Raw genomic sequence first — 13,304 nt, 5'->3', positions numbered from 1 at the left:
TCTAAAATTCCTATGCTTTGTTTGACATCTTTCTTTATTTTTTTAACATACTTTCCTTTTATGCAATCTATGCATTATTCTAAATCTGAAAATTCTAAGGGCAGAAGAATTGATTTCTTATTCAATCGCTCTATTCTTCCTCTCGAAATATGGCCTAAACGATAGTGCCATAATTTTGAAGATACATCATGCATTCTCTTCCGCTTATTTGTTGCATTCATAGACAAGGAAGCATTCTCATTCTCAATACTTACATCATTCACATTCTCAAAAAATGATAATAAATAAAGCTTGTCTTGTCGGAAGGTAAGACCAACACATTTATTATTATAAACAATCTGACATTTGCCATTACCAAAATGGCAATCATATCTATTGTCATCTAAATGTGAAACACTTATTAAGTTTCTTCGCAAAGAGGGTACAAATAGAACATCTGAAAGCTTAAGTAGAAAACCATCAACTAATTCTAGAGAAAGATCTCCAATGGCTTCAACTTGAGCTCCAACTCCATTTGCTACATTAATTCTTATTTCTCCTCTTTGTAGGGTCCTCCTCGTACGGAATCCCTGTAATGAATTTGCAACATGAACAGTTGCACCTGAATCAATCCACCATGTAGATTTTGTATAACTTAAATACAAGAATTCATCTATGAATGTAATGAAATTCTCACCTCTCTTCAGCAGGTTCTTCAGGAAGTCTGGACAGTCCCTCTGGTAGTGTCCATGCTTCGTGCACCATTTGCACTGATCCTTTTCAACTTGAGTATTGTTATTCTTCGGATGGTGGTCATTCTGAAGGGCTTTCCCTTGAGGTTTGGTATTCTTATTGAAGTTCTTTTTTATGTCCTTCACAAGGTTAGTAGAGTCACCCTGTAAGGACTTTAGCCTTTTCTCTTCTTGAACACACATTGCGATGAGCTTCTCTATGTCCCACTTGTCGGGCTGCATGTTGTAGTTAACACCAAAGGTTTCATATTCCTTTGGCAAGGAAGCAAAAACCAAATGAATCATGAACTCATCCTAGAGCCTCAAATCCATTGGCTTCAGCTTCGAAGCCGTGTTGCTCATCCTCAATATGTGCTCTCTGATACTGCCACTAGTATATGTTTCATTGAACAATTTCTTGATCAATGTATAAGCATAAGCCTTTGAAGAGCCAGTGAACTGACTCTCCACCTTCTTAAGATACTCCATGGCGGTATCACAGTCTAGGATAGACCCTCTTATAGCATCTAAAATTATGGACTTAGCCACCATCAAGCACTTGCGGTTTGAAATGTCCCATTTCTTGCATTCGAGATCATACTTCATCCGCACTTCTGTATGATCTCGCTGCCGAGCAGTGAAATCAGCATCAGACTCATTTTCTTCCCTCCCCGGGTCCACTGGCTCAGTAGGACATGAGGAGGTAAGCGCTAGGTCATTTTCAAACAGCGTAAGTGCTAACTCATACTTCTCTCGCCATACCCTATAATTGCCCCCTTCAAGAGGTGGTATGTGCGAGATGAATGCCATAGGGTTGAGTCCTGAAAAACACCGTCAGAGATAGTGAGAAAATATGATATTATAATTGCATGCTTTAATTTAACGTTGATCAAAATTAAAACATACAACATTCTTATACACTAATTCTGCATCACCGTTGGGCAGAAATAGAATTAATGCATGTAAAACTTATGAATAAACATTATAATATTGTTATTATCAACGTTGGTCAGAAAAATAACAATATTATAATTTATTGACTAAAAAATGACTACTCTTCAAATTAAATTCTACCGTTGGTTTGAATTTAATTATAAGATGATAAACGATTACACTGTAGCGAAAACATGAAAAATTGTTTATCTACTTTTCAGAAGTATTTACTGTACTAATCTACTCTCTAAGAAAATTGTTTTGTTGGTTTAAATTTTGACAGAGATTTAAACTGGACAAAATTCATCGAAATCTGCTTCTAAAAATAATAAAACAAAAACTAAAAACATTACTGTGCACTGAGGCCCAGCAGTGCGCGCGGCCAGCACAGTGCCAGCGCAGCCTAGGCCCAACTCGCGCACGCGTGCGCTCGCGGCGCCTCCCCCGTGCCCAGGCCACAACCTAGGCCTGGGCCGGGAATTTTACTTCTCGCCTGGGCCGATTTTGTTCCAGTGATTGGTGGCCGTCGGATCGCATCCGACGGCTACGCGCGTGGATCGGGGATACAAAAGCCAACACCGTGGTGACCCCTGGGAAACCCTAGCCATTCGAGTCTTCCCTTTCTCCTCTTTGCCGCGCCCCTCTCTTCTCCCTCTCAGCCCCGCGACGACACCGAGTGAGGCGAGGCGATGACGGCGCCGTCGCTGGCCCCCTCACCGGCCCACGCGCTCCCCAGCGGGGGAGCGCGCCGCCGTTGAGCGGACTGGCCACGGCACCCCTAGCCAGAGCACGCGCCCGCTCAACGTGCAGCGGCGGCTCGACCCTTCTTCTCGCGCGCCGACGAGGCGGCAGCGCGGTGCAGCGGCAAAGAAGGCCTCTTCCCCTCCCCTTTTTCTTCTCTGATTGGATTTTTCTTTCTTTTCTTCTCGGATCTATCCGATTTAGGGTTGGGGATGGGGTTAGAATCGAGATTAGGGTTAGGGTTTTCTTACTGTTCATCTTCCCCGAGCGGTTTGTGTGGGTTAGGGTTAGGGTTTGAGTTGCTTTTCAAAACTGAGACCCTTCTCTTACTTCTTTTCTTCACCCGAATTGGGTTCTAAACGAATTTATCACCTCTTTCTAAATGCCGCTACTCGGTTTTCTTTTCCGATTGGCTAGATCTACACCTAGTTAGGCGTCTGATACCATTGATAGACCTAAAACAGGATCACTAGCCATAGATCTAGCGTGTCTACTTACTTTTGGAATAAACAGTGAGTCCTAAAACATCTACTAGACAGGATTAATAGATAGAGTGAGAGAGAGGGGTGAAGGGGTGCAAACCATCGGCCGCCTTGGAGGAAGACGGGCTCACCATCGCGGTGCTTGGTGAAGACCCGGTGGCAGTGTTGTGTCGAACGGCGGCGGTGCAGTGGTGGTGTTGGCCGGTGGCGGTGCTTCCCGTCACTAGGTGCACACCCTTTCTTAGATCGAATTAGGGTTGTGTCGGTGGGGCGACTGTAGCTCAGGTGAATCTCGTGATTTGAGCCGCCGGCCCCCACCTTTCTTTTATAGTGCAGTGTGACGGAGGCCACCAACCATGTAGGATTGACGCGCCCCCGATCAGGGCGTGGATCCAAGGGCCCAATTGATAGAGATCAACTAACACGTCTTTCATCTTGCAATCTTTTTCTTCTGAGCTTTTCACGGTGTTTCTCTATCTAGTCGGCTGTACTTTTCCTTGGCTAGAAAGGTTTTTAATCAATGAGGCAGCCAAAACATTAATAAAGCTTATTTAGTCAAACACTACTCTATGCCATTGTCTCTCCTCTTTATCTTAGGCTAGCTGTACTTAGGTCCTGTTTAGTAGAGCTTATCACCGACTACCGGAGTTGTTTGAAGTCGTTTTGTGTCAAACGAGATAAAAACAAATAGCTCCATCTAAGTGACTAAGTGGCGGCTTAAAACCTACGGAGATAAAGAATTGGTGGAGGATGGAGTTGGAAATAGTAGTTCCACTCAGCTCCACCTCGCTCTGGTAGACCCCAACGAAGGTAGAGGCTCGATTTGCCCCCAACCCACTGTTGTTGGGAGTTGCCGGGGAGGGCGGGCTTAGCCGCCACCAGGTGTAGGCATGGCAGCCGAAGAAAGCAAGGTCAGGTGCGAGGGTGTTGGAACTCAGAAGCAAGAGAGAAGAAAAAAAGAGAAGTGAGCGGAACAAAGATATTATAAAGTTTTGACATTTCTATTTATTAGTATAGTGCCCGTACTAACGCTACGGCTTCATTTCAAGGATGGGTGATATTTTTTTTCCAGAGTCAACTTTGACACAATTGTATATGACCATGTTCACCCGTAGTATGATTGATCCTATCCACCTCCAAACGAATGTGTCTGCATCACGCGTACCTATTTTTTGACTCAAATATATTAACTGAAGATATGATTTTCCTCTGCATTACCAACCTAGGAGAAAGAACAGAGGACACTTGTTCCACCATAAACAGAGTATGCCATTGCCATGTATCAGATCATCTGTCTTATAATATTATTATGTTGAGAAGGCTTCACAAGCAAAATACACAAGATCAGTTCCCACACATTAGCATCTCATTTCACAGTGAACGACAGAAGCAAAAGATATATTTATATATAAAAAATAAAATATGAATTCCAAAAATAAAATAAGACAGGGCTGGAATAGCGTACTTATATTTTTATTTAAAAAATTTGTACCTAGTATTGTTTTGATTGGTCCGTTATAGTAGAGATGCAAACGAAATAAAATAAAATATGAAGCCAAAAAAACAAAATGGTTCGGCAATATGGCAAAAAAAATCAAGTTCTTGCCCAGAGATATATGTTCACATGAGGACTGATGAAATGGTTTGAGTATACCTACCGCTATTCACCGGTTCAGGACGTCTTTGTAAACAATATTCTTGGTACTCTTCCCTGTAGGATCCAATTCGTCTTTTGGTTTAGCCAAAATTATTGTTGTTGATCTTGATACCCCCCTTGATAAACCAACATAAAGCTCAACATTTTTGTTGTTGTCGGTTCCTTTCCTCCCTTTTCCGCGCCGCCTCGTGTGGGCATTTGGGCATATATATAGGAAATCAGTAAGCTATCGTGAGAAGTGTTGCATACATCTCGATAATTAGAAACATACCTGTGATGTTGGTGATATCACTTAGCGCATCGTGTGTATCTCTTGGCGTAGACATTGTCAACTACCTGCGACGACATTTATCATTTTTGCTGAATGTTTTTTTATGAAACAAAGATTATGACACTGCTAATGCTACGGGCCACATCAAGTCCAAAGCTAATTAACTATACTGAACAACTTGCAAGAGGCATGTAATACTAACACATTAATTAATTAATAATACAAAAGCATCTGTAACAAAGACAAAATCACTGGTTTCTTTTTCGCTTCTTCTTTGTACAGTCCTTTGCAAATATTTCTGTACAGCTTTGGTCTCTAGACAGCATTGGTCTCTATATAAATAAATTTCCTATCCTGTTTGTCAACAGAAAAAAATAAGAACAAATCAGCTGACAAATGAAGTGCCAAATCATATTCTTTCAAGCTGAATATTGGTATTCCAAGCACAAATTACTGAGTTTACACTCATGGCAAACATTTCGCGGTCTTTGTGTGCTTCATATTTTAGGACTCTGCATATTGATTATCATTATTTCATCATGGGATTTCAGGGAAACTCTTACTGAACCAACATGCACTATGTAGGTGATGCCTCTGCTGACGGAGGCTGGAGCCATTGCCCGTTTTACTCAAAGACAACTAACCATCACTACTTGACATGTGTGTTACCATTCCCGTGCTTAAAATAAAGATTGTATGTATGTGCATTTTCGACGAAATTGCATAGTTTTGCATTAGTTGTAGGTTTGAAAATGCATTGCAGGAATAAGTTGGATTTTATGTTTTATCTCTGAACCCGCCTGACTTAGTTCAATAAGATAGTTATGTTCCTGTCAAATATATTTAATTTATGGATCTTTTGGTTGTAATATCCAAAATAAATTTAATAGGTGTATGAGCCGTCAATGAAGATAGAAGCAGAGCTCCGGGCAGTACATGAAATGAGAGTGGAGCTTGCACAAGTTCGTTTAATCTCAACTGAAATTCATGTCATCGTCAGGCAACTAAATTCAGAAGTTTGAAATCCATGTATGTGCATGGCTCGAAATTAAAAGCTAGAAAATGACCCGACCTGGAACTGGAAGAGTCTCGCACTGAGCGATACCTGTGGTGGCATCACGTGATGATGAAGACTGTGCTGGATATCGCCTGGGCGGAGGGGTTGAGCATGATGGCAGCGCTGCGGAGGTTGTGCTCGCTCCTGGCCTAGTTGCAATCACCGATCGAGTGCTGACGGCGCCGCCACCGAGGGCGCCGCGATCGCGGCGCGGGGGCTTTGGATTGCGATCGTCGCGGCGCCCGTCGCTCGAGGCCCGGTGCCGGACTGCCGCCGATGTGTGCGCGGAGATCGTGGCCTGCACGCGGAGATCGTGGCGGCGCGAAGATAGAGGTCTCTCTGGCGGCGTCGACGACAGTGTCCTCTACGGTGGGTACGACAGCGACTCTGCCGTCGCGGCGGAGGCAGCAGCCGAGCAAGTGGAGGGCGCAGGGTCTTTGGCCTGCGCGCAGAGATCGTGGAGGGCGCGAAGATCATGGAGTCGCGACGATAGCGGCCAGTGTCCTCGGCGGTTTCCTTTTTTTTTCTTCGGCGATACCAGGCTACGGTGTTTTCTCTTTTTTTCGGCGACACCAGGTCTCGAACGAGGCTAGTTTTGGGTTGACCACGCTCAAGCCTGTGCGACGCGCTCGTTGAAGCCTCATTGCTGTTATTACAATCAACCATGGACGTGGGATTGTGATAAGCCTGTAAGGTGTGGATTTTAGCCCTTAGATTTTAATGAAGACGATTTTCTAGGTACAATATGGTTGGTGTATAGTGGTTGGGCTCCTTAGCGGTGGACGTTTTTTTTGGGTGTACCTAGACTAGTTTGGATTTTTCCCTTATAGTAGAGATGATGAGGAGGGGTTGTTTCTGCCAAACAAATTATGAAAACAACTCTAGTTCCTGAAGAAAAAAAAGACTTCCGAAGAAAAAAAAGAAGACTTTAGTGATGAAGTGGAGTCATGCTGAAGAGATCCTTAATTAAATTTAGAAACATGATTTGATGACTTATGCTACAGTAAATATGGGCTAATGATATATTAATTACACTCTATATCCGTATATAATTAGACCACGTCCAGTCAATCCGAACGATCTGACACAGGACTTCGGCAGTGGCAGTAGCATACGAGTACTGCTAGCTTTTGACCTGCTGTGATCTGTGCAGTGGCAGTAGACGAGACTCTCAATTACTATTGACTAGACAGCGCTGCGGATTTGGGCCTTGTTTAGATCGCTGTTAGGAATCAGTATTTGACACTGTAGCATTTTCGTTTGTATTTGACAATTATTGTCCAATTATGGCTTAACTAGGCTTAAAAGATTCGTCTCGTAATTTATAATCAAACTGTGTAATTAGTTATTTTTTTATCTAAATTTAATACTCCATGCATGTGTTCAAAGATTTAATGTGATGAAGAGAGAATGAAAAAACTTGAAATCTAAACAAGGCCTTGTAGAGATTTGCAGCATGCAGTGCAGGGACTCGACAGACTGACGGACGGAGTGGGCGTCTGGTCTGGCCGGTGGCAACAAGCGGACAATCGCTCAGCAGTCAGCACGTCGACCTGCTTCGCGTGCCGTACGCCGGAGTGGGCGTCGTCTCGTCACCCAAGCAGCAGCGGGAGAAGAAATCGTCAGCTGATATGATGTGCCACTGCCAACCTATGCGAGCCTACGGTGCTGCTCGAATCCGATGAGATTATTAAAATCTGGTTTGAAATGAAGTACTTGCAAAACATTATTCGTGTGTTTTTTTCAATTCTCTGATTTACTATATATTTACGTCCTATTTCTATGTTTCTTTATTCATCTATTTTCTATTCCTTTGTCCTAAACTGGCCCTTAAGATATACTTTCACCCTATTTCTATGAACTTTTTCATTCCTCTTATATTCCTTTGTTCCAAACCGGCTCTTAAGATTTTAAGAATCAACTGTATGAGTTAAAATTCTTTTAGGACCTCTTTGGAACCCAAGATTTTAGAAATACAGGACCAGGAAAAACGTAGTAGGAATAAAATACCTTAGACATCTTGAACGCTATGGATTGAGACAACATAGGAAACTGCAGATTGAGAATGCTCCGATGGAGCGCAGGGAAAACACATGAATTCGATGAGAGTAACACAAAGGACATTTTTGATGAGGTTCAACCTCTTTAGTAAAATTCCTATGAAACAAGGCATTCCATAAGAATTTTATATGATTTGTAGGAACTAAATCCTTTATTCCAAAGAGGTTTATATGAAATTTTCCTATAAGATTCTAATCCTCTATAATTCCTCCACTTTTCCTTTGTTCCGACTTCCGAAGGAGACCTTTAGAATCTAGACCGTTTAGATGACATATTAGAATTCTAAAATACTTTTTATCCAAATTCTCAGAATCTCATGGCATTCAAACGGGGCCTACATACTAGAAGCCGCGACTCGCGAGTTCATCATCCTTCACGTAGGCTCATGTCCCTCATCTCGGGTACCCCTACATCAATCGTGCGAACAGCTTCTCAAAAAAAAAAAAAGCGAACACTTCAAATTCGGCACAAAGTTGCTTTCTTATTTTGGGAACTTTTTTCCAGACAAAACAAAAAGATGTTCAAATCCACATGCGATTCCAATTGAACCGATAACCAAAATCCAATAATAAAACTCATAAAGCCCAAAAAGCAATATGGGCCCCTTGTTGCAAGCTTTCAAAATTTTAGATATTTGAATTTTGTATAAATTTGGATTACTTTGCGCATATTATTTGCATATTCTTATCTCAAATCAAGCTGATTATGAACTTTTCAACGTTCAACTTTTCGTTGAATATGTTTATATTCTCCAGACACAGGTGTTAGGCTTACGCCATTCATATGACACTTTGGTTTGGTCTTTCTCACATGAAAAAGAATTTTTTTTCAAAGAAAATACACTCAAACAATGGGTCTCTGGCTGGACACAAAGCCATTGTGGGCCATCCGCTGCATGGTTATTCTCAGCAGCCCGATGACCACTCGATGAAACTTTCAGCCCCGTTACGAAGCCCTCTATGGCTCTACCATTCAGTATTCCTCGTTCCCAGTATATAAGGCCAGTTTCAATGGGGATTTCATAGAGTTTTATGGGCATTAAATATGCTGACATGGCACTGTCTTGATGAAGAGAGAAAAGATAAAAGTTTCATGGGAGTAGAGAGAGTTTCATGGGGATGAAACTCTTCTACACTGTTTTCAAAATATAGGTGTGTTGAAAACTGGGAGATGAAACCCCCACTGAGACTGACCTAAATTGCACCCCACTGAAAAAGGTGTTTCACCTTGTGAAGGCCTTGCCAGAACTGCGAGGAACTCCATGATACTTTGCTTATTTCCATGTATAGCTGCTGCATAAATGAAATGTTACCGTTACATAGATGGATAGTCTGACAGATCCTCCTTTGCCAAATTGTCCAGCCAGTTTTTGGCCCTGCCTTTGCAATCTGGCACTGGCACCCTTTGTTTGAGCCCAGATTTAGCCGTGCCAAATGCATTGGGTCTCCCCTAGTTGTCCAGCAACCCAAATCCTCAGCCGACCACTGATATTTTGACTGACACTGAATAAATTTAACAACATGTGAGCCCTCTATGTCATGCTCACTGTTTTCAGAATCAATATGCCATAGATGCAGTCCAAAGACCATCTTTTAGCTCTAGTTTGGGCGTTTGGCTAGTAACACAACAACTTTGACTTGGTCACAAACCAAACACTAGTTTGTAGCCCCCCAATTTGGCCATGGCCAATATCAGGCACGTTGACCTCTGAAACCTAATAAGACCCTTTGAGCAGAGCACTATTGTGATGTGTATTGTATGCAAGAATATGTAGCAATTTCTAGATCAAATTTGGACTGATCACACGGAGAGAACCACTAGATATGCTATGATAAGTACTTCCAGTACGTTCCTTTCAAATTCGTGGTCAAAACTAAAACTTTTGCTGAGTCCAATTTTATTTGTAGAGGGTATTTTTATTTAGAGTGAGGTCTACAAGAAAAAAAATCACCTCAATTATGTCTTCTACAAAAGATTTCTACCGTTTCACCTCAAATTTTTCATTGAGATTCATAACTCTATAAATCTATGTCAAAAGCAGTAGTACAAAAGTTGCATCGCTAGCTCTGTCACAAAAAAAAACAGTTATTCTGCTCTAAGTTAAGTCTACACAAACTAAAATGGAATATTCGATCTCAATAAGAGACGATAACAATTAAAATTATTTGATTGGACACAACCACAAATATGCTTTTGTGGCTAGGACTTCGGAAAATAATTTGGTGCCATGGTATTTTGTGTTTTCTCTTCTCCCCTTTTGACAAATGATATGAGATTGCTTATTCATAGACATGGATGGCATATATATTGTATGTAAAATATTTGCTAAGCTCACTCAAGGAAATCACACTAGCTGTAAAAGAAAACTCCACATACCAAGATCAAAGTGGTCTATTAACATTAAGGTGGAGAAAGGGCAAGCACTTCTGAACATGTCAGAGCCATTCCCTTGGATTTATGCACGTGTCAAGAAGTTTCCACTCCTCACTCCCTACTTCTGGTTTCTGTAAACAAATAGTATATTAGAAACTTGCCCAAATTTAAGGCACCAGAATGCAAATGGTAAAAAAATATAACAACTTCCTCCATTCAAATGATTCGCCATAACACAGTACAATTAAATACTAAATTGCAAATGTGTATTTCAAAAATATCCATTCTTTCATCAATATTCTAGAGCCTTAGAACAGCAAGAACCAAATTCAAACAATTCACCATAACACAGTACAACCAAATACTAAATTGCAAACATGTGTTTCAGAACGATCAAAAAATTACTTTGTTTCATTGTTCTAGTGCCTTAGAACAGCAAGAACCAGACATCTTAGCAATTGTGGGTGAGTAAGATAGCTTCTCAGCTTACATGATCATACTCCCACCGTGCTGTAAGAGGAAGAGAAACAAGGATACTCTCAATCCGCCCCCCAGTCTTGAGCCCAAATGTGGTTCCTCGATCATAAACCTTCATGAAAAGCAAGTGTAAGAGCCCCAGAAGAATTGAAAACACCAAGAATAAAATCCTCTGAATGTAAAGGCACTCACAAGGTTAAATTCCACATAGCGACCTCTACGTAGCTGTTGCCATGCTTTGTGCTCCTCAGTAAACAGAGTGTCTTTGCGACGTTCTATGATGGGTATATATGCAGGAAGAACTGAGTCTGCGCAATCTGCGGAGATGAAAGAAAGGCAACTCAACAGGCGCAACTTCAATCAGCAGTTAGAAGTGATGATTGCCATGCACTCAAGTGATGAATTTATATCAAGATCCCCTTTAATCAACAATACTACAAGAGATGGTATGAGTTATGACACCTGTGGCAAAGTGAAGAAGTGTTTCTTGATCATAGTCATTAAGATCGTCAAAAAATATTCCTCCCACCCCACGTCGTTCACCACGATGCTGCAGTCAAAGACAAATAATCATCTCCATGACTTGTTCTGGCGAACATACATGATAACTATTGGCCAATATTCAATAAGAAGACCAAGCATAATTGCATTTGTTTTCAGATGACTGAATCAAGTCAACCATGAGGTCTGCCATGTGTTAGAGAGAACTACAAAAAAAATGAAAAAAAAATCACAAGAATCAGTAGCATCAAACAAACAGCTGGACAAACTAACCTTGATATAAAAATAGTCATCACACCACTTTTTGAATCTAGGGTAAAAGCTAGTGTCATAGTTATCACACACTTGTTTCTGAACCTGAAAGGGTCCAATAAAGCACAAATGAGTTATGCACCAAACATACAGCAACTGAACAAACATCAACACAACAGCCTTGCACAAGCAGATTTTGGCCAGATTAAAGCATAAACATAACTGGATCTATATTTATGTTCTGAACAAGTGGAGACGAAGGTATTGACATACAGAATGGAAGTGCTTGACATCCTCTTCAATGATATACGAAGGCGTCAGGTCAGTACCACCTCCAAACCACCACTGCCTAGGTGCACCAGGAGCATCTGCAAAGAATGGTGCATCATCCAGAATGGAATTATAGCAGTTTAATTCATTTCAATTGTCATCACATGTAGTACCTTTAGGTGCCTCTGTTTCGAAATACCGGTAGTTGAAATGCACTGTTGGAGCAAATGGGTTTACTGGATGGATGACCTGACAAGCAAAACAAGAACCAGTACTGAATTTGAGGATTTTGAAAAGAGAAATCACACATTTGTTTTCTCCAAATTTTTCCAAAGCAAGAAATTTTCTTAACTTGGATGGTGCTTGTACTGAATTTCTGAACATTTTAAAGATAACATGGGTGAACACAGCAAATTGCTGGAAAATGCAAGCTTTGAGCAGGCTATCCATTTGAGATAATGCTGCGAGGAGGAATCTTACTTACCGAGCTGATACCAGCCGCAAAGAAGGGCACTGGCCCGGCCTTCTCCCCTCCAGCCGCCGCCGCCGCCGCCGCCGCGACTTCGGGTCTCGCCGCGCGGTATGCCCCTGGAGGCATCACTCCATAGACCACAGAGACGTTCACCGCGGCTTTCTCGAACACACGGCCCCCCTGGAGGACACGGCTAATACCGCCGCCGCCGCCAGGACGTGTCCAAGCGTCCTCCCGAAACAGCGCGCCGCCGTTGTTGCTTGTGCCGCCCTCGACCGCCTCGAGCTCCGCGCAGACATTCGCCTGCACGCGCCGGATCATGCGCTCGAACCTAGCGCGCGCCGACTCCGGTGACGCCCCCTCCTCACCCCGGAGGAAGGTTGCCGGAGCCGCAGGCTCCGGCGTTTCCCCCTCCATGAAAGCGGCACCGAGGAGAGTTATCTATCTATTCCAGGATTTATTCTTATCCATTAAAACAGGGCTTTAAATACCAGAACGAATAATTTAACTGATCTGAATTTTTATTTTATTTTAGAAACAAATGAACTTGCCGTTTAGTTCTATTGGAAGGCCGTGGCAGTCCCAACCAGGAACAAAGGACACTTTATGATTCTGATGAAGCAGCTGCATGCAGAAGAAAGCATAAGCAAAGCTATGATTCTGAAACACTAACCTACAGAAACAGTCATATACTCATATGAACAGCAGTTAATACCTTGTGATTTACAAAATCTTTGAGGATTTTATTGAGCGCATGGCTCATGTGAAGATCACCATTAGCATACGGAGGGCCATCGTGGAGAACAAATGCAGTCTAATCAATCATCCAAACAGAACAAGCAATAAATCAGATTTAACAGATTTATTAAATATTTCAGGTATATATATACTTGAAGATATCGACTCATCCCAGTGTTCCTTTCAGATACCCTTTTCAGAACCTGATTCTCATCCCATCAATTTTTGGAGCTCGGTCTCCCGTTGTACGGAATTCGCTCTCAACCCAAATGTTGTTTTCGGGAGATCCACAGTGTGCTTGCTTTGCAC

The 13,304-nt window shown here is 42.0% G+C and overlaps 1 protein-coding gene across 6 annotated transcripts; it reads right to left on the bottom strand.

Moving 5' to 3' along the window:
* Positions 1–400: 400 nt before the first annotated feature.
* On the bottom strand, positions 401–12,724 carry LOC136471946 (oxygen-dependent coproporphyrinogen-III oxidase, chloroplastic-like). 6 transcript variants are annotated; one of them, XR_010762166.1, is made up of 10 exons: positions 12,270–12,724; positions 11,959–12,034; positions 11,789–11,883; positions 11,537–11,620; positions 11,225–11,312; positions 10,955–11,079; positions 10,776–10,874; positions 10,289–10,416; positions 677–1,531; positions 401–569 (listed from the first exon to the last, which is right to left on the bottom strand). XR_010762166.1 is itself a non-coding variant. In XM_066469696.1 (8 exons), the coding sequence occupies exons 1-8, from the start codon at positions 12,672–12,674 to the stop codon at positions 10,348–10,350; spliced, it is 1,041 nt and encodes a 346-aa protein (XP_066325793.1). In that variant the 5' UTR covers positions 12,675–12,724; the 3' UTR covers positions 10,027–10,347. The 6 variants fall into 6 exon arrangements, 1 of the variants encoding a protein (XP_066325793.1); XR_010762169.1 differs by lacking the exons at positions 401–569; positions 677–1,531 and adding an exon at positions 5,053–5,148; XR_010762168.1 differs by lacking the exons at positions 401–569; positions 677–1,531 and adding an exon at positions 8,193–8,319.
* Between the last annotated feature and the right edge of the window lie 580 nt (positions 12,725–13,304).

Source organism: Miscanthus floridulus, chromosome 8 (genome assembly GCF_019320115.1).
Source record: "Miscanthus floridulus cultivar M001 chromosome 8, ASM1932011v1, whole genome shotgun sequence".
Classification (NCBI taxonomy): Eukaryota; Viridiplantae; Streptophyta; class Magnoliopsida; order Poales; family Poaceae; genus Miscanthus; species Miscanthus floridulus.
Note: the sequence above shows the minus strand (reverse complement) of the source record. Positions and strands in the feature narration are given on the sequence as shown.